The 23,791-nt window shown below is 43.1% G+C and overlaps 10 protein-coding genes across 10 annotated transcripts; 5 read left to right on the plus strand and 5 right to left on the minus strand.

The window, feature by feature from the left end:
* Positions 1-404: 404 nt before the first annotated feature.
* On the minus strand, positions 405-1,548 carry EAE97_009249 (uncharacterized protein). Its single transcript, XM_038879764.1, has 3 exons — positions 1,016-1,548; positions 812-953; positions 405-761 (listed from the first exon to the last, which is right to left on the minus strand). Exons 1-3 carry the CDS (start codon positions 1,341-1,343, stop codon positions 590-592), a joined length of 642 nt encoding a protein of 213 aa, XP_038729320.1. The 5' UTR covers positions 1,344-1,548; the 3' UTR covers positions 405-589.
* An 84-nt stretch (positions 1,549-1,632) lies between these two features.
* On the plus strand, positions 1,633-2,789 carry EAE97_009250 (uncharacterized protein; the record flags this gene model as incomplete). The annotated part of the gene is made up of 3 exons (XM_038879765.1): positions 1,633-2,074; positions 2,147-2,436; positions 2,490-2,789. The coding sequence occupies 3 exons, from the start codon at positions 1,633-1,635 to the stop codon at positions 2,787-2,789; spliced, it is 1,032 nt and encodes a 343-aa protein (XP_038729321.1).
* A 544-nt stretch (positions 2,790-3,333) lies between these two features.
* On the plus strand, positions 3,334-5,230 carry EAE97_009251 (uncharacterized protein; the record flags this gene model as incomplete). Its single annotated transcript, XM_038879766.1, has 2 exons — positions 3,334-4,510; positions 4,788-5,230. 2 exons carry the CDS (start codon positions 3,334-3,336, stop codon positions 5,228-5,230), a joined length of 1,620 nt encoding a protein of 539 aa, XP_038729322.1.
* A 2,243-nt stretch (positions 5,231-7,473) lies between these two features.
* Positions 7,474-9,558, plus strand: EAE97_009252 (uncharacterized protein; the record flags this gene model as incomplete). The annotated part of the gene is made up of 2 exons (XM_038879767.1): positions 7,474-7,580; positions 7,701-9,558. The coding sequence occupies 2 exons, from the start codon at positions 7,474-7,476 to the stop codon at positions 9,556-9,558; spliced, it is 1,965 nt and encodes a 654-aa protein (XP_038729323.1).
* Positions 9,559-13,184: 3,626 nt separating this feature from the next.
* Positions 13,185-15,421, minus strand: EAE97_009253 (uncharacterized protein). Its single transcript, XM_038879768.1, has 3 exons — positions 14,575-15,421; positions 14,347-14,421; positions 13,185-14,182 (listed from the first exon to the last, which is right to left on the minus strand). The coding sequence occupies exons 1-3, from the start codon at positions 14,680-14,682 to the stop codon at positions 13,367-13,369; spliced, it is 999 nt and encodes a 332-aa protein (XP_038729324.1). The 5' UTR covers positions 14,683-15,421; the 3' UTR covers positions 13,185-13,366.
* Positions 15,422-16,071: 650 nt separating this feature from the next.
* Positions 16,072-17,407, minus strand: EAE97_009254 (uncharacterized protein). Its single transcript, XM_038879769.1, has 2 exons — positions 17,006-17,407; positions 16,072-16,942 (listed from the first exon to the last, which is right to left on the minus strand). The coding sequence occupies exons 1-2, from the start codon at positions 17,191-17,193 to the stop codon at positions 16,117-16,119; spliced, it is 1,014 nt and encodes a 337-aa protein (XP_038729325.1). The 5' UTR covers positions 17,194-17,407; the 3' UTR covers positions 16,072-16,116.
* Positions 17,408-17,800: 393 nt separating this feature from the next.
* Positions 17,801-19,008, plus strand: EAE97_009255 (uncharacterized protein; the record flags this gene model as incomplete). The annotated part of the gene is made up of 3 exons (XM_038879770.1): positions 17,801-18,185; positions 18,245-18,372; positions 18,427-19,008. The coding sequence occupies 3 exons, from the start codon at positions 17,801-17,803 to the stop codon at positions 19,006-19,008; spliced, it is 1,095 nt and encodes a 364-aa protein (XP_038729326.1).
* Positions 19,009-19,216: 208 nt separating this feature from the next.
* Positions 19,217-19,654, minus strand: EAE97_009256 (uncharacterized protein; the record flags this gene model as incomplete). The annotated part of the gene is made up of 2 exons (XM_038879771.1): positions 19,217-19,398; positions 19,546-19,654. 2 exons carry the CDS (start codon positions 19,652-19,654, stop codon positions 19,217-19,219), a joined length of 291 nt encoding a protein of 96 aa, XP_038729327.1.
* Positions 19,655-19,809: 155 nt separating this feature from the next.
* On the plus strand, positions 19,810-21,962 carry EAE97_009257 (uncharacterized protein). The gene is made up of 3 exons (XM_038879772.1): positions 19,810-19,889; positions 20,008-20,427; positions 20,494-21,962. Exons 1-3 carry the CDS (start codon positions 19,846-19,848, stop codon positions 21,701-21,703), a joined length of 1,674 nt encoding a protein of 557 aa, XP_038729328.1. The 5' UTR covers positions 19,810-19,845; the 3' UTR covers positions 21,704-21,962.
* A 13-nt stretch (positions 21,963-21,975) lies between these two features.
* Positions 21,976-23,784, minus strand: EAE97_009258 (uncharacterized protein; the record flags this gene model as incomplete). Its single annotated transcript, XM_038879773.1, has 1 exon — positions 21,976-23,784. The coding sequence occupies one exon, from the start codon at positions 23,782-23,784 to the stop codon at positions 21,976-21,978; it is 1,809 nt and encodes a 602-aa protein (XP_038729329.1).
* Between the last annotated feature and the right edge of the window lie 7 nt (positions 23,785-23,791).

Below are 23,791 nucleotides of genomic sequence, written 5' to 3' on the forward strand. Positions count from 1 at the left end.
ATCTCCAAGGTCTATCAGTGTTGCCAATATTCATGTTACCCGAGGGAGGATTACGTGTAACGAAGAGATTGTTGTAAGTATGCTTTGAGCCTATTCGTAAGAAACATGGTGTAACTGATAGGAGAGTTGTTGAAGAAATTCGCGTATCATGCCAAGGATTCATCCACCTGATCAACGTGCCCATCAATTTTATGCATGCACGATGTACAATGCTGGGATAACCTCATATTTACCCGTTTGGAGAAACAGCGTAATTTATGTTATGACGACTACATTTATTCTCAGGCAATCGGATCGCAATAAATCGAATGTTGTACGACAACTACAAGATCACTTCCCACATGTATTATGACGATTTCAATGCAAGATGAGTCCGAAATCCCAAGCTTCTTCCGAGCTTCAAGGTCTGACATTCCGAGATCTTCTTTGACAGATTTCTTATTATGTTAAATTCACAAAACAATCATATGAAATTGAGGGTATCTTGCAATCCAATCCAACTACAATGGCCAAAATAAACCGGGCCCCTCCCAATAACTCCGCTCACCATCATAAATTCATCAAAATTTACTTGAGACTTCCTCTAAAACTAGTCCAATACACTTCTAACCTCTTCTTCATAATTGGCAGCTTCGTCGAGTACTGGTGCAATACTAGGATTTTCGCGTCCCCTCCAATTCTTACGTCCCTGCAAATCTTTCGAACCGCCCGGCTTGCCATTCTTCCTTCTCTCTACTTTGCGAATGGCATCTTCTAAGCCCCTAAATTCAACTGTATTAGTCCGTTGTTCTCACAATCCAAATCTACCTACCTGGGTCCCGATGCTTTGGTGACGTAGCCTTGTCTTTCCAGCTCATCTGCCAACTCTACCTGATGATTATCGAGGAGTGAAGTATTGGGCACTACAATGAGGGGTACGTCGATTCGGAGTGCATCCAGAATTGTTCCCGAACCTATAGCATCTCAACATCAGTCACTTTCTCAATGTAACGTAGTGGTTCGAGAGTCTACTAACCAGCGTGTGAAATCACTACACCTTCTAAACTCTCCCCCGTGCCATGAAATCCTCCCTTTTTACATTGTCGCATTTCGTGCCCTAGACCGTTACGGTCAAAATCGAACACTTCGATCTCGAGTCCAGATCCCTTCTCCGCTGGTATGTTGTTTTTCCAGTATTCGGCATCGGGCCCAGCTTGTACCCTTAGTTTCGTATATCCTTCCTGGACTAGTACCTGTAAAGTATGTGATGCGAACACTTCCTCGATGAGCTCTTTGAAAGTTGCAGTCGCGCCGACTGTAACAAAAGCGACCTTTGGCGGTGCGCCTTCTGGAGTCAGCCCCATGACTGGATGATGGGAATAATAATTAGATAACGATTAAGCTCCCTGTCAAGTCTGGATTTCTACCAGTACTGTTAAAAGTAGATTGTTGGATCTTGGACATCTCTGTTTAAATGATCGTAACTCACGGATTAATTGATTGATCTGCTTCGGAGCTTGGAGATTTTCCGAAGTACGATTTAGGTGGGATGTTAATCCACTAATCTATGATAGGTTAGGGCCAAATTGTTTATTTCGGAACGATTTCCATCTGGAGATTGAACATTCAGAAGAATCAGCCATTACCACCACAATGGCCACGGCCCTACAAAGTCTGCGTATGACAGCGCGATGCTGCTCATGTAGAAGTATTCCCTCCAGATACACCAACAAGCCAATCGCCCAAAGGAGGTCATTTTCAATCACATCAAGGCAATATAAAATCGATCCAAAATTTAAGGAACTCCAGGAAACCGAACCAGACGAGGATGAATTCATGGAAGAGATTGACGAGTTGTTCGAGAATGCGGGTGCTCGACATGCAAATAATCTACCATCATATGGATTTGACGAAGGTGTGAAGAAGAAGTTGAAGCCAACTTTTCTAAATATGGGAGATCCAGAACCGTTTGATGAGGACGACAGAGAGGATGACCACGATGATATCACGACTTTAGCGCATATGGAATTGGAGCAGGTTCGAGAAATAAGACATTATAACAGGTTGGCAGCTTGGGAAATGCCAATGTTGAGCAGTGAGTTCATTTCACATTTACATGAATGGACAAACCCAGAACATGGCTTTTTTTCTAACTAGTGATATATAGAATTGGCAAAACCATTTGTACCGCCTTCAGCCGAAACTCCTTTACGATTCAGATATACTTCATACATGGGCGAACAACATCCAGCAGAGAAGAAAGTTGTCATGGAGTTTTGTCCTGCAGATATGCCAGGACTAACAGAAGTCCAAACGGATAAACTCAGAAAATTGGTTGGGCCAAGACTTAACCCAGAAACGGATATTGTTAAAATGAGTTGTGAAATGTACCCATCACAGGCCCAAAACAAGAGATATCTTGGTGATATGGTTGATTCATTATTGGCAGAAGCAAAGGTATGTGATATCATGTCGTTGAGATACTCATGAACTAACATAAAAATAAACAGACCGGCGATACTTTCGAAGATATTCCATTAGACACACGCCATCACGTTTTCAAAGTGAAGCCAAGATTTCCTGTAGAATGGAGATTAACAAAAGAGAGAAAGCAAGAACTGGCAGACTATCGCCAGAAGATGATGGAGACAGACTTGAATCGAGAACATATTGGTCAACTTGTGGATGGAGTTGAAACAATTCGACACAGATTGGCTAATCCAATAGCCAAGGAACCGGTTCCTGAAACTGTTGCAGCTGGCGGAAGGATAATTGGGAACAAGAAGGTTGGGGTCAAGAGGATAGTATAAAAGTCACTGCAAAATATGTAAGATATTGTATGTACAGATTAAGCCATCTAAATTGGAGGGGCTACGATAGTTGGTTGACATGTAGGGGACAAAGCAAGTGATACCAACGGTTTGATAGCCTAGTGTAGGCGTCGTCCGTACATCGGGTCGAACAATTTGTATTTCCGACTCGGAGCAATTCTAAATTTCGAAAATGCGAAATGTACGGAATTAGACTGTTTTCCGAGTTGCAAGGCACATGTGAAATTGTAAATATAGTTGTAAGACATTATATTGCCCCGACCCCGCTGATCTTTACGGCCGGATAAGGTAACCTGCCTCGGTTTAGATACCTAATAGAGAGGAACACCAAGAGCTTTGAACTATAACAATTAGCCAGTTGGTCAACTTGCTTCTATTTTATAATTGTTCTCCATACCTACCTTTGAAATTAATCAAATATCTGGATTCTTATTGAACACTTTAATTCTTTCAACAGTTTTCCAATCACGTCGAGCATACACATACAAATACTCTCATAGGGTTCTTGGTCATAAAATAAACAATGTCGTCAATTAAGATAGCTCCATTCGAGCCTAGCTCACTCGAATCTATCCCCTCCACAGTTAAGCTCCTACGAACTACCTTTCGCTCACAAAAAACGAAACCACTTGAATACCGTCTGAAGCAACTTCGCAAGCTTTATTGGGCCATTGTCGATAATAGTGATGCACTTGTCGAAGCAGAGAAAAGCGATCTGGGAAAACCCGCTTTCGAAACTGTTCTTACGGAAACAGAATGGATGAAAAATGATATTGTATTTGTTTGCAAGAACTTAAAGAAATGGATGAAGGACGAAGCTGCTCCAGATATGGCTCTTCAAAATACCTTATTCAGCCCTAGAATTCGAAAGGAACCTTTGGGCACGGCTTTGGTCATCGGTGCATTCAATTTCCCAGTTCAATTGGCTTTGGGTCCATTTGTTGGAGCTATCGCTGCAGGATGTACAGCTGTGTTGAAGCCCTCTGAGCAGTCACCCAAGACTGCCATGATTTTGAAGAAGATTGTTGAAGAGAGTCTCGATCCAGAGGCATATACAGTGGTCAATGGAGCTGTTCCCGAGACGACAGCTTTGTTGAACGAGAAATGGGATAAAATCTTCTATACCGGAGGTGAAACGGTGGGAACCATTATTGCAAAGAAGGCCGCGGAAACCTTAACGCCAGTTGCTTTGGAGCTTGGTGGTAGAAATCCAGCTATCATATCGAAGAATGCGGATCCCAATCTTGCGGCCAGAAGATTATTATGGGGTAAGATTCTTAATGCCGGACAGGTTTGCATTGGCCAGAATTATGTCATGGTGGAAAAGGAAATCTTAGATGCTTTTATCGAGCAACTCGGAATTGCCTACAAAGAATTCTTTCCTAATGGCGCCAAAGCAAGTCCCGATTATGGCCGAATTGTCAACAACAGACAATTTTTACGAATCAAAAAGATGCTTGATAACACAGGAGGAAAGATCCTGCTTGGTGGGGAATTAGATGAAGCTGAGAATTTCATCGCGCCGACGGTGGTTCTGGTTGATAGTCCAAAAGATTCGATGTTGGTGGATGAATCTTTCGGTCCATTGATTCCTATCCTACCAGTTGATAGTCTTGATGAAGCTATCAATATCGCTCATGATATTCATTCAACTCCATTGGGATTCTATCCATTTGGAACAAAGGAAGAAACTGACAAGAGTATGTATAATTTTCACATTGTATTTGGCCCGTTATTTGTGCATCTAGAAGGATACGTTTCCTAAGCGATGCTTTCTTCTCTGGATCAGTGATTTGGACAACAAACGACATAATATTCGACGTCATTTACAGATAGTTCTGTGTTTGCAATCAATCTCATTTTGATAATCTCCATCGGTGACAATATTCATGGAAACCGACGTCAAGTGACAGCTTTTCATAACTACTATACGCAACTCAAGTATCCTTTGACGTACCTTACTAACATCTCAACCAGTGCTTGGCAGCATTACATCTGGCGGTGCTACTGTCAACGACGCCTTCTTCCACGGCTCAATACAAACTCTTCCGTTCGGAGGAGTAGGAACTAGTGGAACTGGCTGTTATCGAGGCGAGCAATCCTTCCTCGCCTTCACCCATCTCCGTTCTGTTGTCACGACTCCTAGCTGGATCGAAAAAATGCTCAATGTTCGCTACCCACCATATACCGATGCCAAACTTGCCCAATTCCTCAAGTCCAGTAGGCAGAAACCAAACTTCGACAGGCAAGGTAATGAGGTTAGAGGATTGAGTTATTGGCTGGGAATTGTGACAAGTCTTGGCGGTGAGGGAGTCAAGAGTGTACTTGTCAGGTGGGCAGTTCTCGCTTTCATTACTTATGGATCGAAGAAAATTTGGGATTTGAAATTTGGTAGCGGGTTGCCTTCTTATTTGAAATGATTTGATTCTTTCTAATTGAGAATCCTGTTTGATTGACTCACGGAGAACGGAACGAGTGGTCATTTTGCTTTACTTTATTTCCCCCTTTTAGCACGTTCGTTTCTGCTCAAGAGCAAGTAGCTTAGCAATTCCAATTTCACATGATCATTTCACACTCAACCACGTACATTTTACTAGCCCATCATTGGTGGCCTCAAAGATTGAAAAAGTAATGTGATTCTTATCTTCAATGTGAATGTTGCATATCGCAATCTCTTGGAGACTCTTGGTAGTTACGTTTCTGGTCGGGAAGATGCAGGCAAACAAGACGAGCCAAGGGGCCTTACGAGAACTGAAAAGGACTAGAGGGTGGAAATTGATGTTTTGTTGCATATCGAGATTTCTTGGGATTTAAGTTTTTTTCTTTGTTTTGCGTGGTGATGGCGTGGTGCCAAGGGGGTTTTATCGCCAAGCTGTGGTTTTTTCCTTCGCCTGGACAGGCCGATTGCGTCTGTGTGTTTGACTCGCGTCAAAGGATAAATATTTTCAATCTAATTCATCAAAATCAGATGGTGTTGTAATATTTCATGTATTCGTAAAACTAATGTTCAATTAGATGGACATCGGGTTGAGTTTTTAACAATCTATATGAGGTTATTATCTATCAGTTTTACCAACAACACCAAAATCAAAATGCAGTCCAACCACACTAACCTGCTGCCAAGAGAAATCGGAACATCAACGCCAAGTTTACCATTGCGCAACGCATGCTTGCAGGTTCCGGGTGGTTACGGACGCGGACGCGGATATCCGAGTCACACTAATGAAACCGCATTCGTGTCACCGAGTAGAACTTCTCGGGCGAGTGGAATAGAGATAGGGAAATTTGAGAAGATATAAGGAATCGGGAGGAATAGGGGAGTTGGGGAGAAGGTCGAAGGTGTTTTGTTGCACGTCGAACGATAAGTGATGGGCTGGGCGAGAATGGATCGTGAGTTTGAGGGGAGGAGATGAGGGTCAGTGTGCTGGGCGGGATTATGAGGAGGGGTCTTGTTTTGTAGGTTGAAAATATGGGAGGTTTGATGGGGTGTCCTGGGTTTCTCTTCATGGGGTGTTGTGTTCGTATCGTTATTGATTTTTTTGCCTCGTTCTAGATTTCGATATTAGGGTGTGTATGTTTTGATAGCAGGTTCTTGATCAGGAAGTCCTGAGGGGAAGTTGAGAACCGCGAAGTAAGGGCTTTGAGTTCAAAAGATGGCATTGGAGATTTAGGTATGAGGGCATCAGAAGCTGACGAGAGACTGACTTTCAGATGATTTTGTTGTTTGAAATTCTACTATGCAGGGAAGTCATGCTCCAAATCAGGTTCGAAACGATCTCTTGGGAAGAAAGATGCTTGTTCATGTACAGAAGCTGTCTATTTTGGGGGAAAATTGCTAATAGTCTCAGTACAGCTATAACTGAGGAAAATCTTCCAAAGTCTCTCAGCATGATAAGTTCTTGTGGATGCAATTTCTCTTCACTTCATATACGCGTTCTTGTATAAAGCCTTTGAGTGGATGAGATCCCATCGAGTTTAATATGTCGCAGAATCTAGGTTTCTATCGAATACCGATCGGTTCGTCTCCAAAGACATGAGACGATGAATGCTATATGTGAGTTTAAATGAAGATGAGAACTTTTTTCCACTCTCCTATAGCGTACTGTTACGACTTGGCCAACCTATATCGACCGCAATCGTTCATGTACTAGGGATCCATTGGGTTGGAAGAATACGGAAAGCAAAAGCTGTTCCTTGAGGAGAAATTGGGGCGTGGTGTCATAAATCCAAATCAATGCGTTTCGCAGAAATGAACGTGAGGAGTGTGACCAATGGGTGACGACAAAACGAGTCTAGAAGTGGTCATTTGGAAGAAGATGATAATGCGGGGTTTGAGTGAATATCAACTTAGACATCGAGGGGTAATTGAACATGCTTCCATCATTCTTCGAATCTCAATCTACTACGAACTCTAACCACCGTCCATACTCCGAATTTGTTTAGATCTTGATCATTAAGCTGCGTTAATGAGCATATTCATCGGAGTCTCCAGGCCTTTGTCGATGTTCCAATGTACACTGTCTTCTACATATTTCGTTGTTTTTCAAGTGCGTTGAGATCTTTTGCAATTTTTTCGGTCTTTTGCGGTCTTTTACAGTGCTTTGCGGTCAAAATCTTCCATTCACAGCTAAAGCTATTTGGGCTCTGCAATCAATATCAAAATATGCCTAATGTTCTAGGTGCGGGACTTCGATGGCTCAGAGGGGAGAAAGGAAAATATTTCAAGGAGCCTATAGAAGCTTGCGTAGGGCCAGATGTGATTGAGAGCAGGTACGCATATTGATTATGTTTGAAATCATTTGTCTCTATTTGGATAATCAAAAATCGATGGACCTATTTTGTTGGCTTCTTCCCTACCCATCTATACCTTCGCTGACAATCCATTTGCAGGAGGTTACACCAAATGGCTCGTAACATGGGATTGGAGAGCGACAGTGAAGAGGAACGTCTGAATAATCGTACCGTCAGGTCAGAAAGACACTGCGAGAGAGTTAAACATCGTCCCCCTCCTGAAAAACAAAATCCAGAGGGTTCATCTAGAAGTGGTACAATGATTGATTATGGTAAGACGGGTGGATATCAGAGGTCAATATGGCTTAGGGACGGAGACCATTCGTCAGACTCGGATCGACTGCCTAGGCATGACTCTCCTCAGGTGAAAAATACACGGAAGAGTTCTGATTACCCAAATACCAATCTGGTGCCAAGCGGAAAACCATGGGTCCAACAACGTTCTTTTTCACAGTCAGCTCCCGATGACTATTCAATACCCTACAAGAGTTCTGGAAACTCGCATGTGGGAAGTCCAAGAGAAGCTGCTGAATTATCGACATCGGCCAATTCCTCTGAATATGCGACTCACGTAGATAGAAGTGCACACGAGAGTAACAATCGGCGAGGACCTCCATATCCCAGTCAACGACCACCGTCGCCTCATTTAAAGTTTGACCCTGTGCGAGACGCTGCTGCACAAAACGATTTGACCGCTCGTCGGCATTCGAACTATGAAGCACCTATCTCGTCTCGCGTCATTCCTGCAAGAAAGCCTGTACCACATTCCAATTTGAAGCATCCATCAATAGCAATAAAGGAAGCAAAAGAATTCAATTCTAGACACCTAGCAGAACTAGAAATTATCAATCGTCATAATGAGGAAGAGGTTCTTCGACAGCGAAGAGCGAGAAAACTTATCAACAACCCTCTGGAAAGTGAAGAATCAGATGAAGATTACTACGGAGATACGCCCAGAGGACGACTTCAACACGAGGAGGATAGGAGACTCTTCAAGAATTATCAAGCACGTCAAAGAGAAGGCAAACTACTACCTCCCCCGTTACCTCAGAAACTGCCCCTAAGTCTCAACCACCACTCAAGTCTACAATCCAGGTCCGCCACATTACCTCCTGAGTTTCCGATTCCATCTCGACCTACATTCTTAATGAGGGACGAACCCCAAAATTCCTGGCCCAGCCATATGGAATCTCCTCCAGATCATCGTACGAAAACAGTCATGCCTCCACCACGACGCACTACCGTCTCCTCCAGCGCATGGGAAAACAACCCCAGACCTCCACCCTACCCCGTCTCTCCCGAAAATTACCATCTCAACGGATACAACAATCAGAACGATGTTCAGAAACGTGCAGTCCATGATGCTTTTAAAGATACGATGCTGCATGGACATGAAAGAATCGCAGGTCCTACCCCTCCTACTTTCCGGAGTTCTTATCCGGATGCAGTGGAGTTGTTGGGTGTTAGTCCAGAGATACGAAGGGATGGGATGAGTAGACATACACCTGGTGGAAATGAATTACTCGGTGACAGGTCACAAAGGCCTGAATTTGCGGTAAGAATAGATATGGGTATATATCGACCTGCCACAATTCAGGAAACGGAAGAGGAACGTGCCGGCGGTGGAATATCAGGTGTTGAGCGAATGGAGTTAAATGGTGAAAGTGGACGAATGGAGACGATTGGAGGTCGAAGAAGAGAGAGATTAGTTCCGGAAATCCGTGTTCAGCACCCTACTCCAATTACAAGTCTTCGGGAGCCACATGGTGTGAATATTGGGAGGACGAGAAGGAGTGCGGAGATTGAACGGTTGGTAGCCCCGAGATCGGATCATGGAGAGCATAGGAAGCATGAAAAACATGAAAAGCATAGAAAGCATGAGAAGCATGAGGTAATTATAAGCGGGGGACGCTATTTCCAAGGAGTAGACGGAAAATGGGAGAAAAAGAAGTGGTAGGGAAGAAGAGTATGATTGTGGCTGTGAGAAGGTATGTGAGTTGAATTTGCACGTATTTGATTCATGGGCTTGTTTTCATTGAACATTGAATATGGGAATTGGATTCGGCGTAGATAATATCTCAATAATAATATTGCCTTTGGGTGTCGAAAGATAGGTAGTATAGGTAGATACATAGTTCAGGCATCATAATATCAGGGATAAACATGGCTACATGCAAGTTTCACAATTGATACACAAATTGTAACACTCAAAATGGCAATAACATTGAGTCTACGGCAAAAAAAGATGAGAGTGGGCTGACAACGATTGGAGTTTTTCGTTGTTCCTTACCAGCATTCAGCGCAACTAGATAAAGGTTGATAGGTGCAGAAGATTGGATCATCGATTAAGACTTACTACAAGATGATTCGAGAGTGAAAATCAAGGAGAGGCCTGTGTTAAGAAAGTCGACTAGAGAAGTTAGCAACGGCGAAAATCGACGGTAGATTCGGCAATTAGCAATGGGAGTACAGATTCATGGGATGACTTCAAAGTCAAGGTACGGACATGACCGCACTTATATCATAAATATTCGTTCCTCGTGGTATTTGATCTCATTCAAAAGAAACTAGACAATGAAATTATACCACCTGAAGATTGATCCTCAATGGAGAAGTCACACTTAAGGATGGGCACTGGGATTTCTCTGCGTTCTAGAGATTATTCTTTAAAACGTATCTACGAAGTATACTATGATCTCATTCGGATTATTCAGAAAAAGGGGTCGCAAGTGAGCTCTTGGAAAGAATAGTTTAGAATTATAGCTTGAAACCTTCTTTAACAGTCAACAAATACTTTAAAGAACCCACAGTTACTCTCTAGTGTAGTATGAGTTGATTGAAATGGAGAGAAAAGGAGTGGTATTTGAAAAATCAATCGATCTGATCGAAGCAACCAAATGGGATCTATGTTATCGTTAACGCTTCAAGGCAGCTTCTACTGCAGTTATCTTTTGAGAAGAGAGAGTATATATTATTTACTCAAAGCAAAAGAGAGATTGGGATGCACAGAAACTCCACGTTCAGGCGAAGAAGGAAGATTAAATATACCATCAATATACCTTCATCCCCAACAAAACAGAGCCCAAGATGGCAGCTCACCAATCAACCCATCCATTCGATCAAACCATTTGCACTTAAGATACCACAAATATTAATTCTCTCTCCTCTCCATCAAATACTCTCCTCGCCATCGAAACTCGCGACTCTCTCTTCCACATGCGCATCACCTCCAGCTATGCCTCTTCCACCACTCTCCAAATCCACCATTCTAATCGCATTCCAACCCGCTGGTACCTCTAGATCTCGATTCCCATCTATAGTTCCACGAACATGCAGAAACAGGCTACGAACAGCAGACGCGATTCGATTTAAGGAAATCTCGATCCAGCAACCGATAATCCACAGGTCGTCTCTGAATTTTGGGAGAAGTAGGCTGGCTAGGAGCTTGAAGTAAAGTGGAATGTTAGCGCTGAGACTTGGTAGATATGAAGGATGAGTAAACAATAAAACTTCGAAATTCTTTGAAACTTGAATTCCTGGGGATGACTTATAAGTCACTTATATTGCTATGTGTGCGTACAACTTACCAGAATCGTAAGAAGAACAAGAAGGAATACCACACTAGCACCTTGGATAGTATTGAAATACGGGTTCATGATGACGTTTACTGGCGTATTATTGATCAATTGTTTGGTGATCGATTCCTTTGCGAAATTTTCGAATCGTGGGTTTCTTCGGATTGCTGTGGGTTGTTTACTTGATTCTGTGTCTGCACATTTTATCTACATACTAGCCTATATACACACTATCTACCTATCCAGGTACCTCGATTTTCCTCCATAGAAAGCGGGATTTTGGGCCGGGAATTAGGAATATAAACGATTTTGCTGTTTTTTTCTGCTGTTCTGATATTAGACCTCTTTGCATGGGAACTAGGAACGAACTTCACAGTATTATTTTCCTGTGGCTGTTTGTGAGGGTCATTATGAGTTACAGGTATCAGGTTTAAAATATAAAATCTATCTATAGCTCTGATTATATATTCTATATACGATTAGTTTCTGGTTAAGATGTTAACAATGTTGGAACAGTAGATACTTCTAAAAAAATCTCGCTTCGAGGAACCCCTTCGAAGCGAAAATTTGTGGTTTAGGGATTAACAACTCTGTGCATGCTTATGATACTGTTTTACTTGTTTATATAACTAGTTATATGAATTTCATTATCTATCATATGGACAAGAAAATCTCATAAGCAATGTTAAAGACAAATCCACAAAAGAGATAATAATTCACTATTCTTTCTACATCAAAGATCTCAGGGCCTCTATACCACGCGAATGAGTAGCATACGATGAAACCAATCACACACACAACGAAAAATATATAACACCTTAAAACAGCTCGATTTAAAATCCTTACCAACTCCCGACATCTAAAGATAACTCAGGAATCAGGATACAGAAGTTCGTGTTGGCCTTGAATTACTGTGTTGCGGCTATGAGTATGATAATGATAGAATAGTGGATCTCCGCGGTGATCCCAGATATACGTGCGTAGAAACTCGGGGTTTCAGGTTACGCTTTTCCAATTTCGATAATCTGCAGAGAAGATATATAGAATTGTGTATTCAACAATACATAATATACTTCTTCAAAACACAAAGCCGATACCACATATTCCGGGTTGATCATCATCATTACTATTATATTATATTGTATCTAATACATAGATCCTTTTATCTCTCATCTAGTAACAATATCTAAATTTTACATTTTCTTTTCGATCGCGGAGAAATGTCAGGCGGAATCGAAATCATTAGGTAGGTAGATAGTCATTAGATGCTCAACATTCTTTTCTTTTTTTTTCACTTTTCACTATGATGGTGCTCTCATTTCTGGTACTGGAAGATGTGTAAGTACAAGTATAAGTACCAGGAATGCATATTCTGATCAAGAGTTATTTTTGTGCCCACCCCCCCCCCCCCCCCCCCCCCCCGAAAAAAATCTCGCGATTCATCTCATCGGAAATATAGCTTTAACATCCAAGATTTGTATAGATTGGTCCTTGTAACAAACGAAAATCCTCTTCTCATTCTCATTCTCATGCTTATTACTACAAAGCTATTCATCAATCAATACAAGAATACAAGAATATATAATCCACACTCCACACACTACCTACACACTATCTACCTAGTAATTAGCAGCACACCCCCAAAATCAAAATCGATTCCTCTATCCCACCACAAGTCCAGAATACAGAATATCCAAACAAACATCCATCCATTCCCCAATCTAACAATAGCCAGCCCACCTACAATATTATTCCAAGAACTCCAAAATCCAAGCTTCCACCCTGGCTCTTTCGTGTGTGACTGTGATGAAACTCTCGGTACTGTGATCTAAATCTCCTCAACTATTCCCTCTTCCAAGAATTTTGGATCTAGGAAAAATGGGGGTTTAGAGCCAGATAGGTTGTAGGTGAGAAACGAAGGCAGCAAGCAGGAAGAAAGTTCAAACAAACAAGATTCATCTATGATAAGTAAAGAATACAATCAAAAAAATTAGGAACAGAAAGTGTAGTTTTAACAATAATATATTGTATAAGAGAATATCTATAAGTCTAAATGTTTTCCCAGCGCTATCATTACATCCATCCAGATATCCAACTCCGTGTCATTAAATTCAACCCATCCCAGTCTATAATGTCCTCTCCAATGCATGCATACAATCATTCATTCGCGAATTTCATCACACCTCAAATTTATTGAGCGACAATGACACCTCTGTATCTCATCTTTCCATCCTCGAGTTTCTTCATGGCCTCTTGAATACCCTCCTCAGTCATTGGGAATTGCTCAATGATTGGCTTGATCTCGTGTTGAGCAGCGAAAGCAACCATATCTCTGTGGACTTGTCTAGCAGCGACCAAGGAACCTTGGATCTTGAACTCGTTCATAATGATTGGCATGTATGGGATCTTCATGTCTTCGAAAGAAACAGTCAATGGGTAGATAGTTGCTTGAGGAGCCATGATATCCATGAATTGATGCCAGTTTGGTTGGAAAGAGGTGGTGACGATCAAGTGATCAATTGGGGCGGAAACCTTGAGCTCAGAAACACCCTTGGTAGCAACGAATTCAGTGGCACCGAGGGAAAGAGCCTCCTCCTTCTTGGCATCGGTGGAAGAGAAGACAACGACTTCACATCCCATCTTAGCGGCGAATTGAATGGCCAAGTGACCAAGTCCTCCAATACCGATTATACCAACACGCTCATTTGGCTTGACACCACCGTTGAAAGAGCGGAGAGCGTTGTAGACGGTAGCACCTCCACACATGAGAGGAGCAGCGTACTCGCGGGGAAGGTTATCTGGGAGCTTGTAAAGGTATCCGGCATCCCAAACAGCGTGGGTTCCCATGGATGCTTGGTCCAAGTTGGCTTGTCCGTACATGACACGGTCGGCGCAGAGGGTCTCGTGACCAGTAAGACATTGCTTGCAGTCGTTGCAAGAGCCGTGTTGGTAACCCCATCCGACGGAATCACCCTTCTTGATGTTCTTAACAGCAGATCCAATTTCCTATTGAATTATTAGTCATTGTTTCATAAATATGATATTTTCCGACCACGTCTAGAAGGAAGATGGAAAATGAACAGTGGCCACTGCGTTATGCGATGGTTCCGCTCAAAATTCTCAAATCCCGCTAGGCGAGTGGAAAAGGCGGGAAGATAAGGAGTACCCACAGCTGCAACACCAGCACCCTCGTGGCCTAGAGCCATATCGGCATGTCTGTAATGCTCATCGGTACCGCAAAGACCCTATAAAATGTGATGTCAGTGGTATGATCGGAGAATATTTCATGCAGCTAACAATCGTGAATTCTTTGGTTGCATATGCGAGCAACTTTGGGAATGGTGGATTGCTGCATTTGGAATTGCATTGAGATGGGATAGAGAGGGATCATTTCTTACCGAGTGAGTGATCTTGACCAAGACATCGTTGGGACCAATCTCTCTGGTAGTGGTAGCCTTAACGATCTTTCCCTCCTTGGATCCCTTGAAGACAGTGAAATCAACCATTTTGATAGATGTAGTATTAAATGTAAAAGATTTAAAAGGTGGTATTGATGATTGAGTGATTAGTGAGTATTGAAGATGTGAAGAATTGATTGTTGATTGAAGTGATGATTGTATTGATGATGGTGATGATAAAGAAGAAGAAGAATATAAAAAACGAGTTCAAACCTCATGTATATATACAAAAACCTTCCAGTTGCCATCGACCCCAGACCCAGTGAATATTTCCTAACATCATGCAAATATTCTCAGCAAAACTCCAAACTCCGAAAACCATGACATCTTTTCGCATGTTTACGATCCACTCCATAGGGCCAAAGTCAAAATAGAATAATTCGTACGTCGTCTCCGAAACTACATGTCTTTCCTATCCGGGAAAGAATCCGGTGATGATTGGCACGTGATTGGTCTTCCATTTTGTTCTACACTGCAAAAACTTGATAGATGCCCCGGTCAAGATTTCGATGGTGATCGGATATCGCGAAAAAAAGAATTTGATAGCGGCGGGAGCTTAGAATCTTTGGAATCTACCGGAACTCAAAACGGCATGACGTCGGAGGAACGATGGAGTACCCTTGTTGGAGCGAGAGAGTCAAAGGACTAACTCCGATGAACCAAATGCGGTTGTCAAATGAATCCACGGCTCAAGGGATTTGAAGGCAGCAAAAGCATGAAAAGGGTTCACAGTTGGATCGGAGATATCGATGATTGGATGATTGGATGATTGGATGATTGGATGAATGCCACGTCCAGATAGAGTGGGAGTTTCAAAGACCGGAGTTGTTAATATTGACACCTACCTACCTAGTACTCTGTACTTCATGCTTATTCAGCCTTATCCTATTACATAGATGGGAGATTCGGACTTTGGCTTCTAACTGTTTCTATCTTAGGAACAACTTTCGGCAATAACGACGGGTGGTTCAAATGAGATTTGGCGATAGGATTTATGCATGCCCAGGGTCACACATTTGGATTGCAGGATGGAAAAAGTTAGGAGTTGGCTGTCTGAGACTGTTTGAGAGTTTAGATCAATTTGGTATACAAAGAAAGTCCAACGTACCGGAGACCTCATGCATTAATAAGTGCATCAAGTGCATTAAGAATGTGTGTCGTGATAAGATGATAGGTTTTTAATCGAAATATTATCTCCGATTCCCAATTTGTCTCCGGAGCTTCTGGAGTCCAGAACAAACAAAAAATTTAAGAGCTTCAACCCAACAATTAATCTTTCCCTTTAAATCGTCTTATTGAACAATCGGTCCCGTCAACTTATTTTCGTCTCACCTAGGCTTTCTTCAATAGTCATCTCTTTCTCGACGTTTCGCACAAAGTACTTGTACAAACAATACAGTACTGTACACGCACGCATGGCAATTTGACCCTGACTCGTATTGATTTTGATCATATTTGATTTCTTCTATATTAATTATATTTTCATGTTGTGCTTATTAGACTCAAGACTCGTTTGCCTATTTCTCCTCCGACATATGCACTACTTTCACCCTCGTCCTCCTCATCCACCTCAACGGCAGCTCCATATGCTTTGTTGACCATATCTTCGTCAACCCTCAGTCCTTCTTCCACCAACAGTTGAATGACCCCCTTTATTCTCGCAATCTCCGTCCTCGTTTCGGGAATAATTTCGTCGTTTTGACTTGAATATGCTGCATTGCTAACACTTTCCTCGATTCTGGTGATTGAGGTTTCCCCTTCCTTTACTTCGACCGTCTTGCATATCCAGATGAATCCATTGACTCCCAGAATGACATCTACCTTTCCACCGTTGTGTGCTGTATCGATAGTCCAAACTTGTCTTCTAGCTCGAACCACACCTCCACCTCCACCAGTGCCACTAACGGCCATGAAGACACCATTCCTCAGCTTTCCATATTTTAAACTTCTCGTATGTAAACTGGCACTCCCATCTTGATATAATTGTTGGACTTCGGCAACTAGTAAATCTCCCTCTGAGAAAAACGTTCGTATTTGAAGTTCATCGGTTTCCGTTCTCTTTCTTTGAATTCCTCCTGGGAGATTGATTGCAGATAATGGTAAATTGGCAAGAACCGGAGCTCCAATATCAACACGCCATCTCTTACTTTGTACTTCTATAATTCGTCCGACAACAAGATCACCGATTTCTGGGGTATAGCGGGCGCGTAATGGTCGAACTGAGAGAAGTTTATTCGTTTTTTGAACTGTACCTGCGACGGTTCCTATAATTTCTGTACTTGCAGGAGCAACATATGTGCCATGACCTCTGAGCAGAATGTTAGCTATGCTTTTAGTTGAAAATACCACAGGGAGTAAGAAATGTGTGTACCTCATCCATTGAGGATCATCTGTGATTACTTCACCAGGAGTAACGATATCTTGATGCTTGGCCCGTTTGGACAGTTGCATATCAAGATCCCCTTCTATATCAACACCTCCATCATCAGAATGATCAGACTCATCTTCAGTGTGATAGGGTACCGCAGCAGAAACTGGTGCGATAATAGTAATTGCCATGATGTAAATAGACAAATTTGCGATCTTTTTCTTGATATCCTGTATCGTACGAGGCTGTGGATATTGATACCTCCAAACCAATCCAAGCTTCTAACCTTCCAAAGGAAACTCGCTTTTTTTCTTAGCGAGACCCTTTGCAGAGCCAATTTTAGCCAAGGCTGAAAGTCTTGATTTTGAGAAGGCTTGGTCTGCGGTTAAATGGTTCCCAGACAGATAGCTCCAATCAAAGCGATTATTTTAGGTGGAATCCAAAGGGAAAACCACTTCTTTTTAATGGAGGATCAACAATTACATCATCACCCAGTATATGTCAAAGCCATCCATCCAATACCTGATGCTGTGTGATCACGATTCATACCGGATAGAAGAAATGTTGCTCTTCAGTGGTAACAATACTCGTAAGTATCAAATACTCCATGGTTCTCTCTTTCAATCATTTTATCATACACACACAATTCAATAACAACCATTGGAAATACTACAAAGATCCGTGAATCGTTACTTGACAATTTTCTCATTCGTTCCTTGTCGTACTGTTTTGCTTTTTTTGCCCTTCCAGCAAATGATACTGGAATCCATGGGAAGTGCATAATCGATTTCCATCAACATGCCGGAGTTCAATGCATTCAAAAATGAGGAGATAAAAGAGAGCGAACATCATAATCATTCAGATGGACATCATGATGAAGAATCAACTACACAACCACAGAATTTAGAAGAGAGGAGGTATACCCAAGACGAATTAAACACAAACACGCCACACCTTCAACCGCCGGAATCATCAACACACAATCTTCACACACCAAGTGAAAATTCATCGCCTTCACAAACATTTGGGTTGAGAGAACCATTACCTCCTTTGCATACACCACATCGAAGGAGGAAAACGATATTATGGGTTGGACTTACTCTCGTAACACTTGACCTGGCTTGTCTGCCGATTACATATTACTATGCCTTGAGTTTCGGAACACACATAGAGTTACAAGATAGTAAGACCCATATTCTTCCCATACAAAATGTTCCATCAGTTCTAATCTTATACAATTAGTCTTCGCTATCATAACAAGTGTATATGGAATGATCAGTTTCGCACATTATGGTTTCCGATCCCTGAAACTCTTCCGCGCCAAAACAGCGCCGAGATGGAGGCCAGTAGGATGGACTAAATGGGGAATGGTAAGCTACACAAGTCATTTCATGGGTTTAATTTGCCGCTAACAAATCTTCCAGCTTGAGTTCCTCCACATCAACTTCATGATTGCTATCACCTTCGTAGAACTCGAACTTATCATAGGAACTATTCCACACCACCCATGGGTGCGCTTATGCGCTATGCCTTCCCCTACGATATGCTATTGGTTTGGATTCATGTTCATATTTTCTGCGGTTCAAACAATGCGAAAGAAGCCACTGCCATTCAACATGTCATCGACAGAGAAGGGAAAACTTTGGCGTCCAGCATTGTTGGCCATCATCGAAGACGGCGGTGGAGTCGAGGGCCAAGGAGGAGTCGTATATCGAAGCAATGTTTTGAGACGATACGAAGTCAGCCCCATCTTTCGACGTATGATGATGGTTTTGACGTGGTTTTGGGGTATCGGTCTCGTATGCATTGCCATTATATCGACAGTCATCATAATGACTTTACCTGAGAATATTGGTTTCGGAGTCGGATGGGGATTGCCATATTGTTTCGGTTTCGTTTGGGTTTGCATCACTATGGCTTTTGTGAAGACGCAATTGCGAAAAGAGAAAAGAAATTGGGAGACAAAAGACGCCGGAGAAGGTCAGGCTGTTGCGGAGTATGCTTGAGCGAGTCATCGAGCGTACGTTACTTATATAGTATTGTTATTGTAGATACCACTGTGCGATTCATAGTACACATATTTTTTTCCTTATCCTTCATCCTCTCAACGTAACTTTTCTTGTGACATCATCTTATTCCGAGTGAGTAGAATCCCGAAACTCCCAAACGCCATGCCTCGTTCATAAGATTCTTTCGTCCCGCAGTCAGAGGCACCTAATTTTTCAATCTCCAAAGTCCCATTCCAACGAGTGTCAATGCAATACCAGTAATACCAGTTTGCCGACTCTTCATACCAAACATAGACTTGCTCTTCAGAATCTTCGCTTCTTGGGCTTTCAATTGGGATTGTCCGGAGAAGTAACTGTAGATTCCGAGGCCGATAAATGCGAAGGATCCTGAGGAAGTGTTAGTTTGTGCCGCGTAGATAGGAGCCTGGCAGGCTCGTAATGTAAAAGGTAAATGGAAACAAAGGGAAGAGGAGAATTAGGGGAAGACATGAGGGAAGGAATGAGGGGGTGCAGTGTAACATAAGGAAGATATACCAGTGAGTCGACACGGTAAACAGTCATCTTTCCATTGTGCTTCATCTCTTTTTAGTACATCCGTGAGTCTTTCCTGTCGATCGAGACTTTGTGCGGAATTAGGTGCCATTGCGAATGTTCGTGCTGCTGTCTGTCATTTCCGTGTAATAATTATTGAAGCTTGATGACCTTGAGAAATAGAAGCGGCCGCTTTCCCGCTGCGGGCCGCCCCGCAAGTTCGCAAGCATGCATTCATCATTGCTCAAGCTACAAGTTGCAAACCAAATGCAAATGTCTTGATATTATTCTTAAATAGAAATCATGAATGGTGCTATTGAGGCATTGTATATCTATGATGAACACAAGTGAGTAATTCCATCAAATAATCCTATTTGCTTCACTGCTTCGCTCGTTCTCTGCTCCCTTACTCGCTGGCTCCCATATTCGCAAACCCCCAAGCTTCCATGTTAATCATCTATACAGTCGACCTCTCCTCCAAAATACCTACACTTCGCGCCCCCTCTCCTCCATACAACTTCTTCCTCTTTACCTCGCTCATCCAGCTCCAAGACCAAGTCTAATATATCTCCCAAACACATCTCCGCCCACTCTACTCTTTAATCTCATTCATTCAAATCTACTATTCTGTCTCACATCTTCCTCGGAAATCGAACCTCTCCTCGCCCTCGAATTCTTACACCGCGTGATCGATGTGTTAGAGGAATTTGTGGGTGCGCCGCTATTGGCGCAAAAGATAGAGAGTAGCTATGATGTAGTGGCTCAGTTACTAAATGAGATGTGCGATGCGGGCACGGTGAGCTCGACGGAACCTAATGCGTTGAGGGATATGGTGGAGGTGGAGGGGTGGATTGGGAAGTTCTTGGGGGGTATCAATATTCCTGGGTTCGTAAATCTATCTTTCTGGGATCCAATTGAAGTTTTGGAATATAACTAAGATATCTATCATAGAAAACCTGGCTTTGCAACTCCCTCTAGTTCAGGCATGTCTGGATTGTCGTCTACAGGATCACTCGCAGCGAATACACCAGCTTTACCATGGAGAAGAGCAAATGTACGACATACTTCGAATGAGTTATATGTGGATCTGGTTGAAACACTTACTGTTACTCTTGCGCCGTCTGGTCGTCCATTGGCTGCATTTGCGAATGGAACTATTGCTTTTACATCAAAAATCTCTGGCGTTCCAGACCTACTCTTGAATTTATCCACACCATCCGGTAGACAAAACGTTAGCAGTGTTATGGAATTACCAGTATTCCACCCGTGTGTCAGATTAGCGAGATGGAGAGAAAAGCCAGGGGAGTTGAGCTTTGTACCGCCTGATGGACGATTTGTTCTAGCTGGATATGAAGTTGATTTACTTCCTTCTACAGGCGGAAAATCTGGGACTACTAATGCATCTCATCTAAAATTACCCGTCAATATTGAAGTCAAAACTAGTCTTGGTCCCACCGGATCCGATTTCGAGGTTCGGTTATTCATTGTCAAGGTTTCTGGCCAGGGTAACTCTTCCATATCTTCGGGTTCCAGTTCGAGAAGCAATAGCAATGCGGCAGGACAACTAAGCAGGGCTGCATCACAGTTTAGCGGTGGTCTCGGTGGAAATTTTGGTGGCAGTACTGGTAACAGCACATCACCCATTATCGAAGATTTAGTAGTCACAGTGCCACTACCAGCTGATGTACGGAATTTATCGGAGATTAAAGCAAGTAGAGGCGATACAACATATAACCCAGGTGAAAAGAATCTAGAATGGCATATACCAGCTAGAGATGCGGTAGCAGGTGGTGCCACATTACGATGTACAGTTGTGGGACCGTTATCAACCGAAGAAGAATATGATGGAAATGGTTTCAGACTTGATGGTGAATACGACTATGATACAGAAACATATCAAAGCGCTCCAGAGAAAGCAAAGGTAGAAAATAATTCAAACAACGAAGGAAAAGATGCAAGGAAAGTAGCGCAGAATAAAATTATGATGCCTAGTTCCGCCGCAGTCAGTTTTTCGGTTAAGGGGTGGCTGGCCAGTGGTATTAAAGTGGAAAGTTTGACGGTTGATACGAGAAAGAGTAGAGGGATTGGCGAGGGAGTTAAACCTTACAAGGGGGTTAAATATTTGACGGTTAGTAGAGGTGGGATTGAGGTTAGGTGTTGAGCATTTTGGTCGCGGACTAGGTGGATATAGGCGTCTTGAGGAGTATGCATAGGTATATTATAGGCATGAAGGCACAGGTACCATTCAATTGTATTGAATACAACCACGAGACATCTAGGTAATGGAAATACGCGGTTGATCTCAACATCATGCATGTTGAAAAATTAATATTCAGGCTAAACAATAACACCTCCCCTCTGTCTTCCTTCCTTCCCTCCCTCCCATCCTCAACCATCTCACCCCATTCATCCATCTCTCTCATATCTATCACCTCACCTCCCCTCCCTCTTCCTCCTCATCTCCTCCTCACTCATTGGCACATACCCCTCCAGAATCGTGCGCTCCATATTCCCAATACACCGCACGGGTCTGGGCGGCACCACGACTCCCAGCGCGATATCCCGCGCCAGGAGCTCCGCGCTGCTCATCGGCACGTAGCCTTCGAGGATGGTGCGCTCCATGTTTCCGATGCATTTGGGGGGTTGGGGGGTGAGGAGATTGGTGGGGTTGACATTGAGATTGAGATTGGTGGGTGTGAGGAGGCGAGGAGTTTTCTTCAGAGCAGCAGCTTGAGCTTTCGCGCCGTGCACTCCGTTTGCTACACACTGCTTTTCTGCTTTTTGACGCGCGGCGAGTTGCTGTTGTTGTTGCTGTACTTCTTTGAAGAGCTCGAGTGCTTGTCGTTGGGCGGCGAGATGGTTTTGCGCGGCTAGTTTCTCTTTGTCGAGTTGGCGCGCTAGTTTTTGTTCTTTCTCTGCTTTTGCTTTTGCTTTCGCTTTTGCGTCTGCTTTTTTACGGGCAGCTGCGGCTGCAATTTCGGCTTCTTGAGCGGCGCGTTGGACTTGGAGTTTTTGGAGATGGGCGGCTTCGGCTTGGGCTTGTGCTTGTGCTTGACGTTGCCGCTGGGCTTCGAGTTCTTGTTCTTTCTGTTGTTGGAGACGGAGAGCTTCTTGACGTTTACGCTCTTGCTGGATTTTTTCTTGCTCTCGTTCTTGACGTGCCTTTTCTTCTCGTGCAAGTTGTGCTTGGTGTTCTCTTTCCGCTCGTTCTTTTTGCAAACGTCGAGCGGTTTCCTGCTCTTTTTGAGCTTCGCGAGCATGACGTTCTTTTTCGGCTCGTTCTTTTTGAAGAGTAAGATTTCTCTCTTGTTCTCTTTTCTCTCGCGCGAGCCGCTCTTCGGTGGCTTTACGGATTGATTCTCGACGGAGATTTTCTTGTCTTTCTTTCTCTTTTTCTCTCTCTTTTTCCTTTTCGCGCTGGAGTAAGAGATTTTGTCGTGAGATGCGTTCGCATTCTTCTTTCTCTTTTTGAGCTTTCTCGGCTGAGATCGCTTGGGCTGTTCTCTCTTGTTCGGCTTTGGTGCGTTCTTCGCGAGCTCGTTGGGCGATGTGTAGCTTTCTTTCTTCGGCAAGATTGCGTTCTTCGATTTCTTTCGCGAGGATTTGGGATTCTTTTTCTTTCGCTGTGGGGGATGGAGTTCTATGAGGAGGAGGAGAGGGTGATGATTTAGCTAGAGGTGTAGGCTTACGAGAGTTTCCCTCCCTCGTATCTCTGCCTCGCTCGGCCTTTAGCTTGTCCTCTGGAGCAAGAGATTTAGTATCAAACCTAACTTTCCTCTCCTTATCATCTCTATCTCTATCTCTCTTCTCCTCATAATCATCTTGCTCCACACTACTACGTCGTCTTCTTCGTCTTCTCCTATATTCCTCATCCTCACCCTTTTTACTATCACCAACATCTTTTATCTTCTCTCTCATCCCCTTTACCTCTGCATCTCCATCTCCATTCCCCGCCACACATTTCCCCAACGCCATGATTCCCCTTCCAATACTCTTTCGACTCTTACTGAAAAGCCCCTGTTTTTCTTCTTTCTCAGTCTTATCACTCTTTCCCTCATCACCTCTCTCGATCTTCCTATCTCCAAGCTCGGAATCATCGTAGCGGGCAGTTAGTCTCCTTTGTTGACGTCGTTTTTCACGGTGTGCGAGGTGGCGAGCAGCTCTTTCTTCTTCGGTTTCGGAGGCTCGATGAGGGGGTTTAGTTTTGGGTTGGAGGTCTTGGGGCAGTGGTGGGGATGGCATCTTGTGA

Source organism: Botrytis byssoidea, assembly GCF_014898295.1.
Source record: "Botrytis byssoidea strain MUCL 94 chromosome Unknown BBYS_021, whole genome shotgun sequence".
In the NCBI taxonomy this organism is placed as follows: domain Eukaryota; kingdom Fungi; phylum Ascomycota; class Leotiomycetes; order Helotiales; family Sclerotiniaceae; genus Botrytis; species Botrytis byssoidea.